This window comes from Mus pahari, chromosome 14 (genome assembly GCF_900095145.1).
Source record: "Mus pahari chromosome 14, PAHARI_EIJ_v1.1, whole genome shotgun sequence".
NCBI classification, from domain to species: domain Eukaryota; kingdom Metazoa; phylum Chordata; class Mammalia; order Rodentia; family Muridae; genus Mus; species Mus pahari.
Genome location: NC_034603.1, coordinates 50974321 through 50997803, shown reverse-complemented (window position 1 = coordinate 50997803; position 23483 = coordinate 50974321). Strand labels below are relative to the sequence as shown.

Below are 23483 nucleotides of genomic sequence, written 5' to 3'. Positions count from 1 at the left end.
CTAACCTATGTGGTCAGTATAAAGGTAACAGTTTATTGTTTTCATTCTTCCAGATGGATGAGTTTCCACTCCCACAGCGCAGTGAAGAAGGCACCTTTTTCTTTGCCAGTATTTGTCTCGATAGGATAGCCATTCTGATTGCATGAGACAACCTCATGCAATGAGTATTTACTTGTCCCCAATGAATATTTCTGTTTTTGTCTCTGTTTCATCTTTGGAGAACTGTATGTTCAGTCAGTTTATTAGCCTATTAACCGAATAGTGTTTTGGTTTTTTTTTGTTTGTTTGTTTTTGGTTTTGTTTTGTTAGACAAGGTTTCATGTAAGCCAGAGACTGGCTTTGAATTTAGTGTGTAGTCAAGGATTATCTTGAACTCCTGATTCTCCTGCCTCTTCCCATGAATACAGGGATTACAGGCATGTGCTATGATGCCCCTACTTGACTGCAAGATTGATTTTCAAAATCTATTACTGGCTGGGCATGGTGGCACACGCCTTTAATCCCAGCCATAGGGAGACAGAGGCAGGTGGATCTCTGAGTTGGAGGCCAGCCTGGTTTACAGAGCGAATTCCAGGACAGCCAGGATGGAAATCCTGTCCTGAAATCACCAAACAATAATAACAAAAACCATTTTGCCTTTCTCTCTTTTCTCCCGTTTTTGTGTGTGTCTCTGTGTCTGTCTGTCTGTCATGTTGGAAATCTAGCCCAAGGCTTGTGTATGCTAAGTGAATGCTTTTCCACTGAGCATAACTCAAGTCCATAACTTTGCCCTGTTCTCCAGAGTCAAAGCTGACAGCTGAACAGACTTACAAGAGCCAAGCTTACTCTACACTCAGGACTCGCCAGCTTGAGTGTTTACCCTGAGTTGATTGGAGCACATTCATTACGAGACACACAACTGTTCAACATCAAACCCACCATGTTGCTTCTTACCTATTCTTGTTAAACTGGATGGCAAAGTCTGTCATATGCTGCAGAGCTTTGTTGGTGAAGTTCATTTCCATATAGATGTGCCCTTGGCGGTGAGTAAACGTCCCCGAAATCTCCAAGCCTTTAGCCTTTACCGCAGGTAGCCAGACCTGATGAGACACAGCACAAAGCCCAGGAGAGATGATTTACCCTGGTGTTCTTTCCCAGCATGTAAAGAGGAATTCACATCTCTTCAGAAAATTATGGTGATTTTTGCACAACTACTAAGTCCATGTGAAAAGGTCTGAATAAAGTATTTTTTAATTTTGAGATCATGATCAATTATTTAAAAACCAATTTAAAATAAAAGTCTATGAACAACTGGGTTCTTTTCTATCTTCTGTTCAACTTGGTCATTTTACTGTTTTAAGTACTGTTGCCAAATGCTTATACAAGAAAAAGACATTCTGATGAGTACCATGTTTCTGTTAGGCTTAAATGGAAGAAGTGGAATCTACTAATGCAAACTGCGTGTCTACAATCTTTCAAGACATTTCTAACATTCCCAACATCCTATTAATGGCAAGAACCATGTTACATTATATAATCTGAATGCTTTTTAAAAAATATATTATTATGTATCCTTGTCCCCAGGATCTGTGATATCCTTGATTCATGCTATTTAAAAAAAGAATCAAATTTGTGAGCCATTATAAACTTAGCTAAAAACTTTATGAATAGTGAATAATCATGATTTACTCAGTCACACTGAAATGAAAAAACAGAAACATAAGATATTGCTTTTTACTTAGGAGAGTCAAAAAGCAAACTAAAACAAACAAAAAACCCAAATACCCAGTGATGCCTGGAGTTAAGTTAGAATCTGGGAGACTTGGTGTTCTTTTTTTTTTTTTTTTTTTTTTTTTTTTTTTTTTTTCAAGACAGGGTTTCCCTGGCTGTCCTGGACCTCACTTTGTAGACCAGGTTGGCCTCGAACTCAGAAATCCGCCTGCCTCTGCCTCCCGAGTGCTGGGATTAAAGGCGTGCGCCACCACGCCCGGCTGAGACTTGGTATTTTTTATGGTTTGGGGGCAGCAACCTGACAACCACTTTTTCAGAGGGCAGATTGGTAATGTCCATTTTAAATGTGAAATAATGAAGTCAATTGCAAAGTTACCCTATAAGAGACCCTTAGAAAACCATCCCGGCCTGCCTGTGAGGCAATTGATGCGGAGTCACATGTGCATCAGTAGGTGGCAGAGAAGAGAGAGGTTAGTGTTCTGACCTATCAACATCTGAATGACTAGTACCCTGATATTTCTGAAATAAGTGAGCCTGAGACAACCACCAATCTGATGCCAGGCAGACCCAGAAAGGGAGCTAGCCTGAGGTATCAGGTATGCCCAGATGGACTCCCAGGACAGAGGATAGGGATAAAGAAGGGATGAGAGAGAGAGACAGAGAGACAGAGAGACAGAGACAGACTAGAAGAATCCCACTCCCTGGATACCAGCATGGGGATCTTACAAGAAAGCTACAAATCTGTGCCTAAACACTACGGCTCAGTTCTCAGTCTACTTTTGGCTAAAAGTATCTGCTTTGGGAAATTCATTCAGAGAAAACTCTCTGCTTGCCTAGAGTGCTCTCAGTTAGGAAGTCCAGCCTCAGATCTCCAATCAGTTCTGTTGTCATGAGCACTCTTTTGTTGCTCTCCCAATTGGGCTACCCCAGATGTGTCCACAAGGTCCTTGGGAGTACCTGATCTGATGACACTTTGCTGTCTATCTACAGCTCTGATCTGTTCTTTCACTTTTGCCTGCTATATATTAAAACAATCACTCATAGGTGGCTGTCACAGGTCATTCTCTGTATAGAACAGTGGCACACCACTATAATGCTAGCACCTAGTAAGCTGATGCAAAGGACCTTGAGTTGGAGCTTGGTCTACAAAGGAAATGAGGCGTACTAAAACCTATGAAAGTCAGATTTGAGAGACTGTACTCTAGAATCTTTATCTAGTTCCAATGAGGAGGGGGATACCTGCCACTTTCTCTACTGTGCGTGTCCTTTCTGGTGTACTACTATAAAATGATGTACCAGCTTTTTAACTAGCTATACTTTAATGCTGACAAACTGGATGTCTCTAAACACGAGGCCCAAACTCAAATATTTAATGTTTCCAATTTTAAGTCTAAATGTTTAAGGGGGGGGTGTTAATGGTGTTTCCTATGGTTACGTTCAAAGCTACCCTTTATCTTCCTCATGGACCTTCTGTGTTAGTGGAAGTAACTCGTTAGAAATTATCTAGGGTTTGTCCACTGAAAAAGTGTTGCTCATCTACCTACTTACCGCCTTAGGAGCCACATATCCGCCAGGTGCCATGCCTATCCCAGTGGAAAGCTCAAACAGGTCATTCAGACCACTGCTGACCACAGCAGGAGTAGGGGAAGGAGCGAAGGTTGCAGGCACTGATGACGGGATGAAGGACTGTCCTACCTTTGGGGAAAAAAACAGAAAGAGATGAGAAAGAATACATTAGTTGTCCTTAAAATGTTCCTTTGTTTTAACAGCATTGGTAAAGCAGTTAGAAAACACTGCAGTCACAGGATTTTCGAGAATCAAATCAGCACAATGTCCCAATGGCTTTCTTCCACCACTGTAAACGTACACGTGCTTCAGAGGCTTTGTAGGCACAGGTAGGATGCAAGAACACAGCGATCCAGGATTTTGTCTGGTTTGTTTCCAATTTTAGCTTCCATGATTCTGTGCAAAAGGCCTACAGGTACCCTAACAAAAGAGGAGTTTGTGTCTATAGAACGAGGGAGAAGCATCCAACTTAAATAGTTCCACTTCCACTTGGGTTTGGCCAAGTCTTACTTCCCATTTGGGCATTAACATCTAGTAGGAAGTTCTAATGAGGGAGCTGATATTCACACTTCATAGGAACTCATCTATGAGAAAAGTGTCTCTGTGCATCCAGCAAACTCTCTCAAGGTCTTTCTGGACACCAGGGCATAAAAGCATTCTGTAGTCAAGATTGGAGGTTCCATTTTCTTCAGCTCTTTAATGTCAGAAACACAAAGATCTCTACAGGCACCACAGCATCATTCCCTAAAGATGTCCCTAGACCACATGTGGTATGTGACCCCAAGATATCAAGTAACCCTGAACTTTCTACCCTCACACACTGCTACCAAGCTTGTGGCGTGCAGTGCTGGAGAGCAGCGGTGGCTTAGATAACTCGTGTGAAGGAAAGCATCAAACAGGGCAGAGCTTCCCATGGTGAAAAAAACAGATGGCACTTACTGCCGGACTTCCTCCAATGCCCCCGCCAAGGTCACTGCCAAGCTGAAAGAGAGAAAGGAGAGAGAGGAGAGAGAGGTAGAGTTCATTTAGCTAAGTACTAGATGCCCATATAGATTCTGTAAATTGTTCTACCAAGTCATTGGAAATACATGCCATTTGACTTGTCTCCCAAAGCCTAAGGGCTTCTAAATTGCCAAGAAACATGTCCTGGGAACCGAGCGGTGGTAGTGGAAGGGTGGGAGAGTTTTGCAAAAAGTTGGAAAACAGAGCTGGCACATCATAGTGATGTTTCCAATCCTGTTTGTCTACCCAATTCATTGGCACAGAGCCAAATAAGAGTCTGACAATCTTACTGTATTTGACTAAAAATCAGTAAGTGTTTGTATACTCTATGAAGTGCTATGCCCAGGCAGCAGCATTTTTCCTTTACAAAGAAATTTAAGTTGGGAGGAAAAAGCAAAGGAAGACTAAAAATGCTTTAGCCTAACAAACCTGCTGCCTTCCTCAGTGATGGAAACCAAACCAATATTGAGTGGCAACTTCTAGCTTCAAAAATTACCAGTTCAGTGGAGAATACTCCCTGGGGAAAACAGCTAGTACAGAGAGGTGGCATGCATGAGCCAAACCTCCCACAGTTGCTGCCTCTGAAGAGCACTGTGGTTATTTATTTAGGGCTCAAGTCATTTAAAGGAGTCAAAGAAGAGCATTCAACTGTTAGTTGTCAGGAAAACAATTCCACAGGTTCTTAGTCTTCTTTCTTTCCCCTCGGGGACTGATAACAGACACAATTCACCCCGAAGGAAGTCTTGTTTTCCAAGACAAGACCAATGAAGAAAAACTGTAGCTGTTTAGCTTTAGGTGGCTATACCCCACCCCCCACACATATTCACACACTCTCATGGTACTAGTTACAAAGGCAGGGTTTCTTGGTGGGGTGATGTCTGCAGTCAGCCCTGTACTTGCGTCCTCCCTAGCTCTCACCATATCTACAGCTTCTGTGAAACTCCAAATGGTTTGTTCTAAAAACATACTAAACATCTAAATGTTTTTCAACAATTTTGTTTAGTGGTAATAATTTAGATATCATGTTGGGATGGTAGTAAAAACAAGGTTATACTGTATCTTTATTATTTGGGAATAGTGACTTATGAACTGATAGTAATATATAAATATTGCAAAACCCTAAAATTCAATCTATACTCAGAAATAGTGAGGCCTTACGCCAAAATCCTATTTCCTTTAAGTTAGAAAATTAATCCTAACAGGTGCTTTAACCAAGCCAACATTTCTAGAATGTGGTTTTCAAAGACCACTTAATCATGTCATTGGATGTAGCCAAAAAGTTATTCAAATCAAAAGGTCACTGCAGCCAAGAAGTTGAGTAACTAAAAAGGTGGCAGTCAGTAGAAGAGACGCTACACATCCCCTCTTCCTGGATAGAATGATACAGATCCGTAGCATGGCATTTTTTTTTTTATTCAGACAAACAAATATGTATTTCCTGCATGTGAGACACAAAGAGATGCCAAGCAACAAAGGGACCGCAGATTAACCAAGGCAGGCGTTACAAGCTCCCACGAGATAGAAAGAATAATGCAAACCCATATAGATAACAAAGCATAAAAGGAAACTCTGGAGGAACAATCTCCCTCTGCCCAGAGGATAATGAGGTGAAGATTCAAAGGCAAGGTAAATTCAAATTAAATAAATAAATAAATAAATAAATAAATAAATAAATAAAAGGTGAAGGGTCCTTTCTCAACAGCATCCACAGGGCTGAAAACAAGGTTAAAGCATGATCAGGAAGGAGTCCATCAATTAGACTGAACCATGGGCAAATACATATTTTGTTTTTAAAAGTTAAGCAACAATAACAACAAAAAGCTTACAAAGACAATATATTTTGCAGACAATATATTTTGCAGACATCTTTGAATTTTCCTCTTAACAAGAATCTGGTGTTTTCTGAGACTAATATTCAAACTTTTAAATAGTACTAATAACTACTTTAGCTATATGCCAGTAACCATGATTACTTCCTACCTTACGTACAAGACGGAATCAACCATCTGTGTGTGCACATGAGCTTTAAAAGCCACTACTGCCAGTCTCATTCTCAGAGTCAATGATTTACTTTTCTGAGTTATCTTCTGGGCATTTTGAAATAGTTCTTCTACTTCACTACTTCTAATGTACATACAGCCAGAGTTGAAAAACCACAGTAGACAGGGGAACACCAAGGCCAAAAAGTGGGAGTGGGTGGGGAGGGGTGGGGGGGAGGGTATAGGGGACTTTGGGGATAGCATTTGAAATGTAAATGAAGTAAATACCTAATTAAAAAAATTGGAAAAAAGAAAAAAAAAAAAAAAAGAAAAGAAAAACCACAGTAAAGAATAATTTGGAACCAGAGAAGATTCTTATGTTAAAAATGACTTCAGAATTTGAGGAGAAACCCTTTCTACAGAAGAAAGGAAAACCAAATACAACCCCCTTGGGGGGGGGTCTGCAAAACATCTCATTCATCCTAAGTCTGTGACTTCCTATTAGGCTTCCCTCTACATTCCTGAACAAGCCCCTCTTCTGGCCAGGTTTGAAACCCAAGCTTGAAAGATAGACTTTTTTTTTTTTTTTTTTTTTTTTTTTTTAAAAATCAAATTGGTTGGCATATGCTTAGAAGAAAAACATTTAAAAATTAACAGTTTTACTAAATATTCAATAAAAAGCACTGAGAAGAGGTGCTATTGGTGATATTTAAACTAAAGGAAGCAACGCCTACTATGGCTTGGATTGAAATTTCACTTTTAGGTTCCTATGTTTGAGTCCTTAGCTGGTGGTGTTGTCCTGCTTTCTGCTTCCTGATCTATCAAGATGGAGGGGCCTCTACCAAATACTCCAGCTGCCATGGACAAAACAGGGATTGTATAGATCACAGTGATGTGAGAATTCACATGAAACTTAGTTGTAGTTCTTGTTTTGAGACAGGTCTCAGGGTCCCTGGCTGGCCTGGAACTCACTATGTAGACCAGGCTGGCCTGAAATTATAGAGATCTGCCTGCCTCTGCCTCCCAGTGTTGGCAAGGTGTGCACCACCATGCCTAGTTTATTTTAATTCCCTTTTCCCCCTTAGATTTTTATTCTCAGTTTTTTAATATTATGAGACTATCAGCTGGAAAATGTCTAAACACAATCTTTCCCCATGCTACTAATCAATTTTATTTGAAACCACAGAAGAAACAATCTTGGGGGTTGTAGAGATGGCTCAGTGGTTAAGAACACTGGGTGTTCTTCCAGAGAACAAGGGTTCAATTCCCAGCACCCACATGGTGGCTCACAATTGTCTATAACTCCAGTCCCAGGGGATCCATCACCTTCTTTTAGGCATGAATGTGATGCATAGACATACATGCAGGCAAATGCCCATGCACATAAAATTAAGTAAATTAAAATATATGTTTAAAAAGAAAAGAAAAACAATCTTGGTGCTCCTTTTTTATAGTACCAACAATTTAGAATCAAGAACATGTAATTCAGCTAGAATCTGACACACATAAGACCCAAAGGATATGAGACATAGAAGAATAAAGGTTAACTTAACTGTGCTATGGCTCGAGTAAAGGAAAAGAATGAAGCCAATGTTTCCCAGGTAGCAAAACTAGACTGTAGCTTATTCAGGCTTTATTTTGAATCTTTCCTTTTGAGTACAGAAGATTTCAAGGGAGATCATCCTCCTCTTTGACAATGTCAACGTAGTAGCAAAATGTTGGTGAGAGGCAGTGACATTTAGCTATTCACCACTCTGACAAATGTACTGCAGCAGATAACCAAGGGAAAAAAAACCTAGAAAAGTCATTAGTCTTAACGAGACATCTCCAGTTCAACTGCTGGTATGAAGTTTATCTAGTAGGGAGTATTCTGAGAGCCCATACTTATCAGGCTTATACAATTCAGTTTTCTGTCTGTTATCCAGTGAGCTACAGAAGGCAGGAGTGAAACGCTCGTATCCTCCTCTTAGGTGTCTAATCTGTCAGTGTCGCATATCACACCCTACCATTGCAGGACTGCCTTAGCTTCATGCTTCCTCAGGAAGAAAAGAATGTCAACTACAGGACAACTAAGTCAGAATACAAGAAGGAGGAAGGAGGGGGGGTCAATTTTGGGGCATGTGGGGGGTAGCTTTTGTTTTGAGACAGAGCCTTGCTATATATCTTAGGGTGGTCTTGAACTGATAATCCTTTTGCCTTAGTCTCCCATATCCTGGAACTATAGGCATGAGCCACATGCATGGCTATGGAATATTTCAAATGCTGAAAACTAAGGATTTTTCTAAAGGTATTTAGCTGATACTTCCAATGAGGAGTGTAATTCCCTATTCCAATCTAAATCACAGGATTCACTACCATTAAATGGTACTTAGAATAGAACCATCAAAGAGTGGTCATTCCACCATATCTAAAGTAATGTTTAACCAGAGCACTGGGATTAACACTGGACTACACAGTGATAGGTCATTGCAGAACTAATCTAGGAACTGGATAGAAAGTAGTGAGTCCATGGTGACCACTATAATTTATGAGCTGGAAAGATTTAGGCACATTACATGAGCTCTGCAGCAGAACCAAGCAAAGCCAAAAGTCTGAGCCACAAGTAAGCTCCAGATGAGCTCCAGATAGTAAAAGAAAATGTCAGCTCAGCATGAATGGCCTCATACTATAAAAGACTAACACAGAGAGAGAACTGAAGATAGAAATTCTATTAAAGAACAAATCTACTCAACTCTAAGGGGAAAAAAAAGCATAACAAAAAAATATTCCTCTCTCTGCCTCTGCTAGTCTCTTAACTCCCCTCCCCATGCCCTAAATAAACTCTATTCTATACTAGAAAAAAAAAGAATACTAACAGAGATGGACACTGACTTAAAGGAAAAAAATTCTACACAGCATTAGCGACTGGTCTAGGTTGGGTTCCTTTTATGGCCAGTCCAAAGTACACATATCTGCTTCTAAAACTGGAGCTGTCCAGGTACCTGAAGGTATTTTCTTAATCATAAGAGCAGACCATAAGTTCAACATTTCTACACTTGTCTAGACCCTTATCTCATCTGTGTAATGCTTTCTAGAAATCATCAAAGGGAAGTGATTCTAAGGAATGCATCAACCCACACAGTTTGCCAATAGCTCTGTTCCTCACAATGATTCTCATCACAAGGTGAAACTATGGTTTCCAGCTGCTGGATAGAGAATATGAATGTTCAAAGCTATCCAAAGAAGTATCATTAAAAACAACCAGTAAAATACACAAGGAGATTCTGTATACATAGTAAGCCAAGAAACAAACTGATAGCTGAGAACACATGGACTCATCACCACAGCCTCCTTGGAAGGGAAAGCAGGGAGCTTTACTGCATCCTGATAAGGAGTTCACAAGTTCCCTCAAAGCCCACTATAGATAGGACCTACAAATCAGAGACAGAAGTCGTACCTGGGATATGGTAAGTTCATACGAGAAACTGCATCCTGCCCCATTGCTCATCACAGCAGCACTGCCTCTCTACATGGAATTCACCACTTTTCCCTCCACCAGAGGAGAAGCTTGTAAGAACTGGCTTGCTCACAACTTTATTCTTAGTACTTGGAATAAAGCCTGATATATGGTAGCCATTCAATATGTATTTTTTTTGTTGTTTTTTTTTGTTTTTTTTCGAGACAGGGTTTCTCTGTATAGCCCTGGCTGTCCTGGAACTCACTTTGTAGACCAGGCTGGCCTCGAACTCAGAAATCCGCCTGCCTCTGCCTCCCGAGTGCTGGGATTAAAGGCGTGCGCCACCACGCCCGGCCTCAATATGTATTTATTAAACGAACCAGTGTTCTAGTGACCATGGAAGTACATCAACTGGCAATAGTTCTTAGGAGTCAATTTTGCAATGAATCATTTTAGTGGAGAAAATAATCACCAGAAGGATGGAAGCCAACAAACTATCTACTCACTGGCCTAGAGCCATTGCCAACATCAATACTGTCAGCACATATGAAAGAGCCAAGTGAAATGAACTCTCCAGGCCAAACACTTTACTAGAAAAGTACTACCTGCATGCTTTGGTTTGTGTTTGTTTTGAGACAGAGTGTTGATATGTGGATGCCAATGACCATTTACTTGCTATCATAGCCCAGGCTGGTCTCAAACCAAAGGCCCTCCTACCTCAGCCTCATCAAGCTTACACACCCAGCATCTGTGGGATTTTGGTATAGAAGAGCGCCTGCATGTCATTTAGCTGCTTGGAAGGCACCTATACTTTACTGTGAACCAATGCCAAGCAGATGAAAAGATGGGATTTTGTCAGTCCGCCTAAAAGAGTGTAAGAGAAGCAATCTTAATTCCTTTCCTGAAAGATGACCTTAGCCATTTTTTATTTTCACAAATGAATATATTTTTCCCATTCTCCAATGCTTATGCACCTCCTAATAACACATTAGCATAGACACACATGTCCACAGAACACAAGAGGTGCAGAAGTCAGATCTCTCAAACAGTTATGTAATTTACATTGTGCTCTAGCATGTCAGTTTGTTCTGGACTTTCATTAATCACCATTAAGCAAGACTGACACTGTAAGATGAGAAATCAGCCATGTCACTCATGTCCTATGTAGTCCAAAGGACATCAACCAAAGTAAGACTGGACTCTACTCTGAAACACAAATTTTGAATCATGTAATTGAACATATGATCATGTAAGTTTTGGAAACAGTAAAAGTTTTCTGAACACTTGATAACCAACAATTAAATCAAAACCAAACACGTAATGAATCTATGTTATAACATGTGACTTTACTAAAGTTCTGGTTCTGAAAAAGCAACACCTGAGCTTTATACTGCTCCTTCACAATACCTGAACTGTTTCATGCTCCTTCACAGCCAGGAAAGCTCCTGAGATCACTTGGCTCAGATTGAATATTACTGTTTGCTATGAACTCCACAAAGTTTCCTGCTCCTATTGAAACATTACAGCTTAATTACACAAAATAAAAACTTTTAACATTTTCCCACCTGGTTCTTTACTACAAAAATATCAAATTAATGTGTAGAATGTCCGCTTTTTAAAAAATGCTGTGGTGAGTTTTATTTTTTTAAAAAAAATCACTAAATGAATTTGGCTTGGAATTAAGACAGAATTTCCAACAATGGAGTACCCCCGCCCAACACACTTCTGCCATTTTTGTACTATGTATTTATGAGAAAACAACATTCTGAGCATTAACAACTATAAAATATAAGTAATTATCAATTACAAAAAACAGTAAAGCTGAAGTATTCTACCAAGAGTATTATTTTATGCAAAAATAAGCAATATCCATCTCATTAGCATTTGAATTTTCTTTGATCATTAAGAAACGGTGAAATCAGACCTAGTGAGGTGCAAGCGGTTAAGAATATTTGTTGTACTTTGAGAGGATTCAGATTTGGATCCCAGCATTTGTCTGTATGCTTATAACTATCTATATCTTAGGTGATCCAGAGCCCTCTTCTGGCCTCTGCAGGTATGTACAACAGTGCACTTACATTCATGCAGGCAAACCATACATGTAACACATAAAAATAAATAAATCAATTTTATTTATTTATTTTTTGGGGGGGGTGTGTTCCAGACAGGGTTTCTCTGTATAGCCTAACTTGCTATCAGGAAGTGGTTGGTTTTTATACTTATTTTATGTGAATATATATTGAGGGTTGCATAAAAATTTATTGGGTGGAAGGGGATCCTGAGAGGAAAACATTTAAACGCTATTCTAGAAAACGGTCATTATAAACAAACAGAGGTATCACAAGATGGTGATAAACTGTGAGGATTAGAAACTGTACAAGTCCTAGCACAAGGATCAACAGTAAAAAATTGGCAATTTTTTTCTAAATTGCCTGCTATAGTTTGGGTAAATGTTTCCAAACAGTCCACGTATTAAAGGACTGATCCAGACAAAGGTTGTGGTGGTATGGGAAGCAGCAGAAGCTCAAGGGGAATCGTCCTGGTCACTACAAAAGGGTCTCTTAATAAGACAGGTCCCTTTGACCCGCCTCACACTTTACTTCCTGAAGAGAGTGGACTTGGTCCACCATGAACTCTTCCTACACACTGTGCCACCTCACCCACCGTAAGTGTTGTCTATGCAGTCATAATCAGGCTCTAGAATCCTCCAGGATTCCTGGAGAGGGGCTTGTTTTCAGTCTACACTAGAATCTTGAAGAAGTAGGATTTAATACCAACAGAATGGATGAACTTGCCAGCAAGTGTAAAGGCAGCAGACGAAAAGCGGAATTTCTTTGCTTTCCTTCCATCTTCTCTGTTTCTTTATCTGGGCTACCACCAGACAGTGTGGGCCAGATTTGGGGTGGGTCTTCCTGCCTCAAATAATCAGATTAAGAACCACCTACGGCAGCTTGGATTTTAGTTAATTCCAGATTAGTCAAGTTGACAATCAAGATTAGTCATCCAAAGACCCCAAAACAATAGAACTAAGTATTCATGCTCTAAGGCCACCAAAACTATGAGCCAAGATAAATCCTTTCTCTTCACAGGTTGTGTATCTTGGGGTTTGCTTACAGTGATAAAGGTGACTAGCAAAATGAGGCCAGCCCTTAATTAAACCTCTGCATTGACAAAGGTATTCACACTGAAAAAATGTAATGGGCAAAATGGGACAAGAACTTACAAAGATTTCTCCACATAACTTAAAATTCAGCTCTTAAATCACTGCAAAGAAGAAATGACAAAACAAGAATTCATGCAGAATTTCCTGTGGGCTAAGCACTCAAAACATTAATAAAGTAGCACATGACAAACAAAGCACAAGGTAAAAACCTGCAGCGAACAGCGTGGGAGGCGTTGACAAGCACACACTAGGACTTACAAAATGCAGCTTCTCCTAGATGCTGCTCTGACTCCAACTGGGAACAGAGTATTTCTTTAGTATATAGTCCTTCCTCTGCATAAAGGACACTTAGAATAATATTTTCTTTATAATTTTTGGTATTTAACAGCACCATTTAAACAGAAGAACACACAGTAGCTTAGAGGGAACAAAACACCAATTTAGCCAAGGCTTCTGTTGACAGATTAAAAGTCAAGGCAACAAATAATTGATATTCAATGGTTACTCCCACAGTCGACCTCTTGAATACACACTACAACACACAGGCCAGAGTTACACATATGGTCCTCAGATCATCTATATTACAGGAAACCAGAAGGATATGCACTGTGAGAAAAATAACACCTAGTCCAGAACAGGCAGTTTTATAAACTGATTATGAATGCCATTAACATGGATTCTGTTTTCTTTCTTTCTTTTTTTTTTTTTAAAAAGATTTATTTATTTATTTATTATATGTGTTCACGCTGTAGCTGTCTTCAGACACTCCAGAAGAGGGCATCAGATTTTTCTTACGGATGGTTGTGAGCCACCATGTGGTTGCTGGAATTTGAACTCAGGACCTTTGGAAGAGCAGTCGGTGCTCTTAACCGCTGAGTCATCTCACCAACCCATGGATTCTAATTCAAAGAAATGAGAAGTCCAGGTAACTCCTATGTAAGCCTACCCTAGACTGAATGCATCAGGCTTTGCCTGTTGAATAGATGAACTGCTTAGTTATATTTCACTTGAATTCTCCACAAGCTGACAGTTGAGTTTACAGTAACAGAAGCAAGACATTGTCTGCAGAGGACAAGCAAAAGGAGAAGAATGCTGAAGGACAACTAAAATAGACTCGGCAGTGAGACTACAGGCACAGCTAGGGAGTCGTTTTGATTCAAGTTTTGCACTAAAAAGGCATTCTGTTTCTAAAACTGCCTACATTCCTCTTTTTCAGAGGTGACTGGCCCCTTAGAGAAAACAGCCCAAGCTTCAGGAGCATGTGCAAGTGCTTCTCGGTACCACAGCAACAGATTCTCAATCACTCTCGTTAACGGAAAAAGGGCTTTATTCAGCTGTGACTAGTAAATTAATTAGTCTTTCTTAATGTGGCAGCTCTAGGAAAAGGTCACTGAATTGCAAAATTTCTCAAGTATGGAGATGAAAGAAGGTTAAAAAAAGGCAAACTGAGGACCAGAAGGATCTAAAAATTGAAGCCTGAAAATATCTGGTAGTGGATATACTTTCCAAAAAAAAACTAAAAAAAAAAAAAAAAACTGAGCCGATAAAGCTGGGCATGCTGGTGCCCCACTGTGAGCCCAGCCTGCTGAGGACAAACAGGATACATCTTGACTAAAAAGGTAAGCAACCCCAAATAAACCGTATGAAAACTCAGTTGTTTCCGTCTCCAATATGTATATTTGATCAAAGTTAACTTCTAGCCAAGATAGACTGAATCCCTTAAAATCACAATGGAAGCCAGGAGGTGGTGGCACTCGCTTTTGATCCCAGCTAGCACTTGGGAGGCAGAGAAAGGTAGATCTCATGAGTTTGAGGCCAGTCTGGTCTACAGGGTGAGTTCCAAGACAGTTGCTATATAGAGAAACCCTGTCTCAAAAAACCAACCAACAAACCAAACAACTAAACCACTCAAAAAAAACAAAAATAAACAAACAAAAAAACAATAAAAAACCCCAAAAAATCACAATGAAAAGAAAAAAACAAAGGTAAACTCAGAGATGTCTAGTTTTAAAAATTGATTTTATATTTACTTTATTAGTGTGCAGAGATCAAAGGACAACCTTGAGGAGTTGTTCTCTCCTTTCACCTTGGACTCTAGGGACTGAACTCAGGTCTTCACTGGCCCAAGATGTCTGTTCCTGTAAGATGTGTCAAATTTACTTGTCAGAAAACTTTTTTTTTTTTGGAAGAAGTCACTGCCTGGCATATGAGATCAGCTACCTAATTCCATTTTGGAATTTTATTTGGCTCAATGTTCTCAATTTTGGCTGTAAGATTAAAATAGCTTGGACAACTTAAAAACAAAACAAAGCAAACAAACATAAAAACAGAGAATTTGCCAGGCAGTGGTGGCGCATGCCTTTAATCCCAGAAGCTGGGAGGCAGAGGCAGGTAGATGTCTTGAGTTCAAAGTCAGCTGGTTTTATACAGTGAGTTCCCAAGCCAGCCAGGGAGGCCCTGTCTCAAAAAAGATCCTACTTTGCAGACATTTTGTTTAATTGCTCTTCTTACTATATATAAATAGTAATGCTGGTAATTTTAGATGGAACTAAGGTTAATTATGCAGCTAGAATGAGAACCATAAAAAGGTAAAGAGCAGCCAGGCATGGTGGCGCATGCCTTTAATCCCAGCACTCCGGAGACAGAGGCAGGCGAATTTCTGAGTTCGAGGCCAGCCTGGTCTACATAGTGAGTTCCAGGACAGCCAGGGCTATACAGAGAAACCCTGTCTCGAAAAACCAAAAAAAAAAAAAAAAAGGTAAAGAGCTGGCAGACTGAAGCTCATTAGCAGGACAGCTCTGACCTCCACAGGTTGAGGTTTAATTAAAACCCAACATTAACGCTGGGCTCTGATATATGCCTGCAATCTCAGCACTAGGGAGTCTGAGGCAGGAGAGTTGTCAATCTGAGGCTACCTTAGGCTACATAAAAAGAACTTGCCCAAAACAAAACAAAACCCAAAAAACAACAAAAGCCCTGCCTCAAACACAAGTTGGAAGGCAAGGACCAACACCTACGGTCATCCCCTACCATCCACACACATGCAAACTCTAACATCCACACCCAAAGACTAAGAAACACAACCAAAACAAAACAAACACAAAAACCCCAAATGCCATAGACTACTAGGTTTTACCAGAGCCTAACTACATCCGGATCTCTCCTGTACAAGATATTTATATACATTATAATATAGTCTTGTGAAATGGTTCTATAAAGCAAGGATTCATTTAAGAAGTGGCATTATGGGCTGGTGAGATGGCTCAGTGGGTAAGAGCACCCGACTGCTCTTCCAAAGGTCCTGAGTTCAAATCCCAGCAACCACAAGGTGGCTAACAACCATTCATAACAAGATCTGATGCCCTCTTCTGGAGTGTCTGAAGACAACTACAGTGTACACACATATAATAAATAAATAAATCTTTAAAAAAAAAAAAAAAAAGAAGTGGCATTATTTATATACATTGTAAGACAAACTGAAATTATTTTCCTCTTTAGATAACCCGAAAAGGAATTTTAAAAGTAGCCCAGACCACTGATGCCTAGAAATTCATTTTCCACACAGTCAGATTTAGGCTTCTCTTGTGATATTCTTGTAAAAGAAATTTAGGTTCTCTGAGTGAATATATTAAACTACATACAGATCCAGAGTAAAAGTAAAGGCTGTCAGCACCCACATGGTGGCTCACAACTAGCTGTATCTCCAGTCCTAGAAGATATGATGCCCTCTTTTAGTCTCCAAGCATGCATGAGGTAGTATATACACATAAAATGAAGACAAAGCACCCATAAACATTCAATTAATTAACTAAAAAAGAAAAGTATGATGCACACCTTTTCTTTTTTCTTTTTTGAAACAAGGGTCTTATGTTGTAGCCCTAGCTGGCCTGAAATTTCCTTTGAAGACCAGACTGGCCTCAGACTACAGAGATCTCCCTGCCCCTGACTTCCATATGCTAGGATTAAAGGCCACGATTCCTATTCTCAAGCAAGTTCTTAGAGCCTTTACACTCACTAATTAGGCTATGCTGGCCAGCCAGCAAGCCCCAGGGATCCACCTGTCTAAGCCTCTGAGTACTGGGCTTACAAACATGTACCACCATTACCTGTTTTCAGTTGGTTGGTTATTTTTGTTTTCTTTTTCTTTTTTCCCCATGGAGATGGGAGTTTTTCTTTGTAGCCCAGGCTCTCCTGGAACTCACTCTGTAAAGCAAGCTGTCCAGAAACTCAGAGATCTGCCTGTCTCTGCCTTCCAAGTGCTGGGATCATAGTTGTGCACCATCACTGCTCAGCCACTACCTGTTTTTGTTTGTTTGTTTGTTTGTCTGTTTAATGTGGGTGTTGGGAAACAAACTCAGGTTCTCATGCTTCAAGACTTAGCCATCTCCCCAGCTCCTCCAGCAGCCTTTTTATTTTAAGCAATTTTTACAGTTTCATCTTTATATATTAATTATCTATCTACCTATTTATATTGTGGCCCTGGAAATATCAAAATCAGGGCCCCCTTTCCACCTCCATTTGTAAACGTGTTTACCCTCTTAGGTTCAATGAGACCAGGGAAAGCAGAAAGGAAGTTGTACTGGCTGTTTTTGTGTGTCAACTTGACACAGGCTGGAGTTATCACAGAGAAAGGAGCTTCAGTTGGGGAAATGCCTCCATGAGATCCAGATGTAAGGCATTTTCTCAATTAGTGATCAAGTGGGGAGGTCCCCTTGTGGGTGGTGCCATTCTCTGGGCTGGTAGTCTTGGGTTCTATAAGAGAGCAGGCTGAGCAAGCCAGTGGAGGCAAGCCAGTAAATATCCCTCCATGACATCTGCATCAGCTCCTGCTTCCTGACCTGCTTGAGTTCCAGTCCTGCATCCTTTGGTGATCAACAGCAGTATGGAAATGTAAGCTGAATAAACCCTTTCCTCCCCAACTTGCTTCTTGCTCATGATGTTTGTGCAGGAATAGAAACTCTGACTAAGACATAAGTTAAAGCATAAACCTCAGGATACAGTGCTCAACCTGTAGTTGATATGTCAATGCAACAAGAGCTGTTTCCATTTCTTGGGCAGATCCATGATATTGTTTGTCTACCTTTAGTCTGAAGAGGCTATATATAGAGCAGTGTAGAATGACATCACCAAGATACTATTCTCCTTCTACAATCAGTCAATCCCAAATCCTATATTCAAAAGAAACACAATAGGGGTGTTCAACGTGTGCCAATAAGCTGGAGTCCCCAGCATGGTCTGTGACTAGACTCTGGATACACTGCACAACTCACAGAGGTCTGACTGCACCTTAGTGGATTCTCTGCCAAAGCTTAAATGCACCTGTACTGACATGGATAACCCACAGACACCATGATCCTTATAAAGTTTATGAGAAAACTTGTAATATACAGACAAGAACAGGGGCATTGTTTCTATCATCTCTGAAATCGTATTTCCTACCTAAGGTGTGTGCCTTCCAATGTTGCTGGGAAATATGTCATCTGCCAGGCATCTGGACAGTCATCAGAGTCACAGGACACCTACACTGTAGATCCAAGGTCAAGTAAAATCCACAGGGAGCCGTGCAACCTATCATTTTCCTAGTCTTTCCCCCAAACACTGACGGTTGCATTTGCTAGTTCTCCATCTTGTACAACAATGAAACTGGTGGCACATGTCCACAGACATTCTGGACTTTGGAGCCTTTTATTATTAGAATCCTGGAAGCTAATTAAATTGGAAGTATGACAAAGGTTGAAGAAGTGAGGGGAAGAGGAAGAAGTCGAGCAGTTCTTTCCAATTGTGACAAAGGTACATTTTAGATAAAATGCTCAAATAACTGCCTCATGTGTAAAAGGCACAAACCAATAAATATTTAAAAGATAGAGGGTATTTTTTAGGGTATGTGAACGCTGAAGCAGAGTCTCATTTAGCTCAGGTCTGCCTCGAACTCACTTTGTAATCGAGGTTGACCTTGAACTCCTGGTCCTCCTGCCTGTCCTCCCAAGTGATGGGATTACAGGTATGTGCCACCACACCCAACAAGGCAGAGGTTTAAAAGCCTAAAAGAGGGTGACCACTATCAAGTTACTTTAATGATATTCAGGACCAAAGGAAAACTTGTAAGAACCTTAGAAAAATAATGAACTCTGGTAAGGACATTAATAATTAAGACTGTCAAATAACATGTTGGCTAAATACCAGAAGTTCTAATTATAAGCAGGCCAACATGATAAACCTATACATGTGCAGAATACTGCATCTCAATAAATAGAATAGTAATGAACTCTCTAAAGATAGATAATTCTGTCCTTTATAGAGGACATCACTGCTCATCAAGGAAAGCCAAATCAAGTCCTCCAGTCTACCAAGAAGTAAAAGTCACCCAGAGAGACAAAGATGCTTACCAGGCTATCCAGGCCTCCTCCTAAAAGATCCACTGCTCCCATCTGCATGGAGGACACTTGCGGGACATTCACTGGGGGACCCAGGTCAAGATTCAAAAGATCCCCCAGAAGGTCACCTTGAGAGGGGATGACCTGAGGCTGTTCCAGGTTGGTTGCAGTGGTGGTGCCAACAGGGCTATCACCTGCATCAGTGCTGCAAGCAAACACACAGAGGAGGAATGAGAAAAACCATCTTTATCCATGATGCAACAAAGCAGTGCGTGACTGTCATGGGTATAATTATAAAACACTGAAAATGTCATCAAGGGATTAAATAGGGCCAAGGTAGCTCCACTGGTAACACAAGATTAATCCCCAGAATCTACACATGGAAGGAGAGAAGGCTCTCTCACAAGCTGTCTCCTGTGAGTCATGTGTACACATGCAGCAAACAAATATATGTTAAAACGACAAACCAAAAAAACCTAAGGAACCTTTGACCAGACTTGAACATGGGGTAGTAAGGAGAACAGGAGTAAGCAAGCATTAAGAAAAAGATGAGTGAGGCTGCTAATGAGGAAACGGGAGGCAAAAGAGAAATAGAAGACACTTAGGTTTGGTTTGGTTTGGTTTTGCTGCTAAAAACTCATTCTACAACCACAGCTTCAAGATGTTTAATTCTCTTATGTGTTAAGAAAAATAACTACAGAAGCCCAGCAGTCAAATAAAGACAAGTGATTGGCAGTCTGAGTTAGATAAAAAAAATAAAAAAAAACTTGGACAGAAATTTATACACATAGCTTAGGGTAAATGGCCAGGAGAAGTTGTGTTGGTAAGAGCAGGGGATCTATAATCAGACGTCTAAGATCAAGTGTAGGTTTCATATAGTGTTAACTATAGGTGATAACTTATGACCAAGTTTCTTAGTCAAGCGAATGTAAACAATACCACCCAAGTCAGGCTATCAAAGTGAGGCTCCAACAAAAGCATGATTTTAAGTGGTGGACTCTTATGGTGTATCAGCAGTGACTATAGTTGGTTCATAAGTTCCCTAAGTATGAAGTACAGAGTAAGAAGAGAAGCATTGGTAAAGTTCAGACCTTTTGAATTAACCAAGACTTAGTTGTCAGAGAAGAGATGGAACAGGTGTTATGACTTGAATGTGGAATGTCCCCTACAGGTTCACAGTTTGAATACACATTCCCTCGCCTGTCACACTGTTCTGACAGTTGTTGAGTATTCAGGGGATATAGGGCCCGGCAGGCAGAAGCAGATCACTAGAGTCAAGCTTTGGAAAGTTATATCTGCTTCCTGTTTCTTCTAGGAGATCAAGCTGCTGCCTCACACTCCTGTTGCCATGATTAGGGGTGCCCCTGTCTCCATAACCTCTCTGCTATGACAGAGAAAACCCTGGAGACCATGGGCATATTTCTGTGACCTATTTTGCCACCGTAATAAGATAAATGTGCCAGTTACTTGCCTCACTGCTATAACAAAATTCCTAATAAAAGCCATTAAAAATGTTTCTTTGGCTCACAGCTGGAAGACTGGCTCATCATGGCAGGGAAGATGTGAGGTGGCAAGAGCAGGAGACACCTGGTCACAATGCCCAATCAGGAAGCACAGAGCAATGAGCAAGTGTGCTCAGCTCTACTTTTTCTTCTGTATTCAGTTGGGAACCACAGGCTGTGTCATAGTACAGCCCACATTTTGGGTGGGCCTTCCCAACTAAATTACCCAATCCAGACAATCTCCACGGACATGCCCCAAGGTTTGTTTCCACAGTTGTTGGAAGTAGACCATTAGGAGAGAGCTGCTGAAAGTTACGTTTGCCTCCGGTACTAACCTGCTCTCCTCTGCTTCATCTGCCACCACATGAGCAAGCAGCTGCCTGTCACTCCTACTGCAGAAATAGAGCACTCCTGGTGCCAGGTCTTCCCCCATTAAAATGGACTGAAACCCCCTGAAACCTAAGGCCAAATAACACCCTGCATGGGGATGGAAGGTCATGAGGTCCCTTCTATTCCCTTCTCCCTGGAGGAGTTTCTGTCACAAATTATCACATGAAAACTAACTGAAACAACATGGGATTGCAGAGATTAAAGAGAATCTATGAAAGATGCCTCAGGAGAAGTATCAATAAAGTCATGTCAAGAAGGGACAAATAAGGGCAGAAGTACAGATGAAGTAAGAAATACATGAACACATAGGCTCATCTTTGCATGTGAAATTCCACCAACTTACAACATGAGCCATCAAAGAAATATGACAGATATGTGCATTTATTAGTACCTCAAAATAGAAGGTAAAAATGCAGTTTTCCTCACTACAATGAAAGAATATTCTAAGAGGGTACATACGGTCAGAGGACAAGATATAGTCCTGTAGAATCAAGAGGAATATGGAAGAACAAGACAAATCATGAGTATACACCCAAGAAATTCACTATCCAGTATTTCCCAAGTAGTCAGTGAAGTCATGTAAAGTAACTGCACAAATAACATCAAAGAAACTTTCAAAGGTTGTCTTTAGTCAGACAGCTCTTTACCACATCACCTTCGTAGAGCAGCTGGCAACTGCTGAGCACAATAAGCACTTAGCAGCACTCCGCCCTTTGCCAAGTGCTCCTGAAAGGCCTGCAACGCCACCTGCAGTGACCCTCGGCAAGAGGCAGCCTCAAGCTTTCAAGGGTTGCCTTATTTTATGTCACACTTACAGTACTTACTAACTTTTGTGGTAGAAGATTTATGGAAGGACCATACAGACATGTCATTTTCAGCAATTCATCACACATGTGTGCACACACACATCTTATAGTTTTGGATGGGTTGGGGTGCTGGGGTTTCAATGTAGGGGCCTTACAGGTACTAGGCAAGCACTCTGCAACTGAAGTATATTCCTAAACCATCATCCCCATTTATACAAAAGGGTATTTCTCTTTTATCAGTCTTTGAAGACAAAAATAAGTATGAATGGATAAGGGGCTTCGATAAGGACCTATGTATAAAGCCAGAGCCTGTAGTCCAGGCCTGCCTGCAGTCCTAGCTTCATGGGAAGCCTTCTAGGCTGCACAATGAGTTCTGGCCAGCCTTAAGCACATAAGACCCTGTCTTAGAAAAATAAAAGCAAAAAAAGTTTATTAGTGTTCCTCTTTCCTGATTATAAAATTGAGGGAGGTAGAAAGTTGCATGTTTCCTGTGCTCTACTCCAAATACACTTTCCTTACTGTCCTCAACCTAATTTGGTGACAACACAAACTAGGCATACATAATGGAAAGCTTTATCTATGTATACTTCACTTGTCTGTATTTATGGTATGATGTATGTGTTCCTTATCCAAGGAGACCAGATGCTGATCTTCTGGAGCTGGAGTTACAGGTAGTTAGTTCTAAGTCACTCAGTGTAGCACAGGGAACTGAACTCTGGTCCTCCGGAAGAGCACCAACAATGCTGAACCACTGAGTGTCTCTCCAGCACACACTGCCTTGCTTTTTGAGACAGCATCTCTCATTGAGACCTTTGGCTTATTGATCAGTTTGGCTAGCCAGTGAGACCCAACAACTTCCCAGTCTCCCCCTCCCCAGTGTTCACTACGGGCACTCACTACCAGGTCTAGCTTTTCTCCACTTGGGCTCTGCAGGTTAAATTCCTTTTACCAACTCAGCTATCTCCTCTGCCCCAGTATCTAATAGGATACCAGGGACTTAAGCAACTTCCAAACTTTATCAATACAGATAATATTCATCGCAATTGTCTATAGTTTTATTATACTCCTAGACTGGAACTCAGAGAAAGAAGCGCTTCAGAGCAGCAAGAGTGTGGGATGCACAGTGAGCTCTTCCAGTACAGAGCAGAAGGAAGACAAAGTGCCTAAACAGCGAGTCACTTCCCGCTGAAGAGACCTCTACCTGCTTACCTCCCATGATGAATTGGCAAGTGTTTGCGATGAATGCCATGACTCCCTTCCACAAAAGCATTTGGAGGTTTATGGTACACAGAGGCCAAAGAACCAATGTGGCAGATGAGCTCATCCAGGAGGGTAGGCTCAATGAGGTCTGTCTCCTCAGAGATCAATGGCTTCTCAGACAACACCACTTCTTTGGCTGTCACAGGGTCAGTTGAAAGAAGGCGCCAATATATATAACCTCGATCTCGAAGGTCAGGGTTATCGGAGTCCTAAAGGAAAGCAAAGGCAAGGTGATTTAGATGGATCCGTTTTCCAGAGACACCAAGGTGCCAGACTTACTGCCATGGCACTGTGG

At 40.8% G+C, this 23483-nt stretch overlaps 1 protein-coding gene across 2 annotated transcripts in view; it reads right to left on the bottom strand.

Moving 5' to 3' along the window:
• The window catches only part of Ap2b1 (adaptor related protein complex 2 subunit beta 1), a 106213-nt gene that overhangs the window by 37221 nt on the left and 45509 nt on the right, over positions 1-23483 (bottom strand). Inside the window, exons 13-17 of one of the 2 annotated variants that reach the window (XM_029545575.1) lie at positions 23138-23397; positions 19243-19435; positions 4216-4257; positions 3259-3405; positions 934-1079 (exon numbers count right to left, since the gene is read on the bottom strand). In XM_029545575.1, the coding sequence (XP_029401435.1) occupies positions 934-1079; positions 3259-3405; positions 4216-4257; positions 19243-19435; positions 23138-23397 (788 nt within the window). The remainder of the gene's footprint in view (positions 1-933; positions 1080-3258; positions 3406-4215; positions 4258-19242; positions 19436-23137; positions 23398-23483) is intronic. The other variant, XM_029545576.1, reaches the window with a different exon arrangement.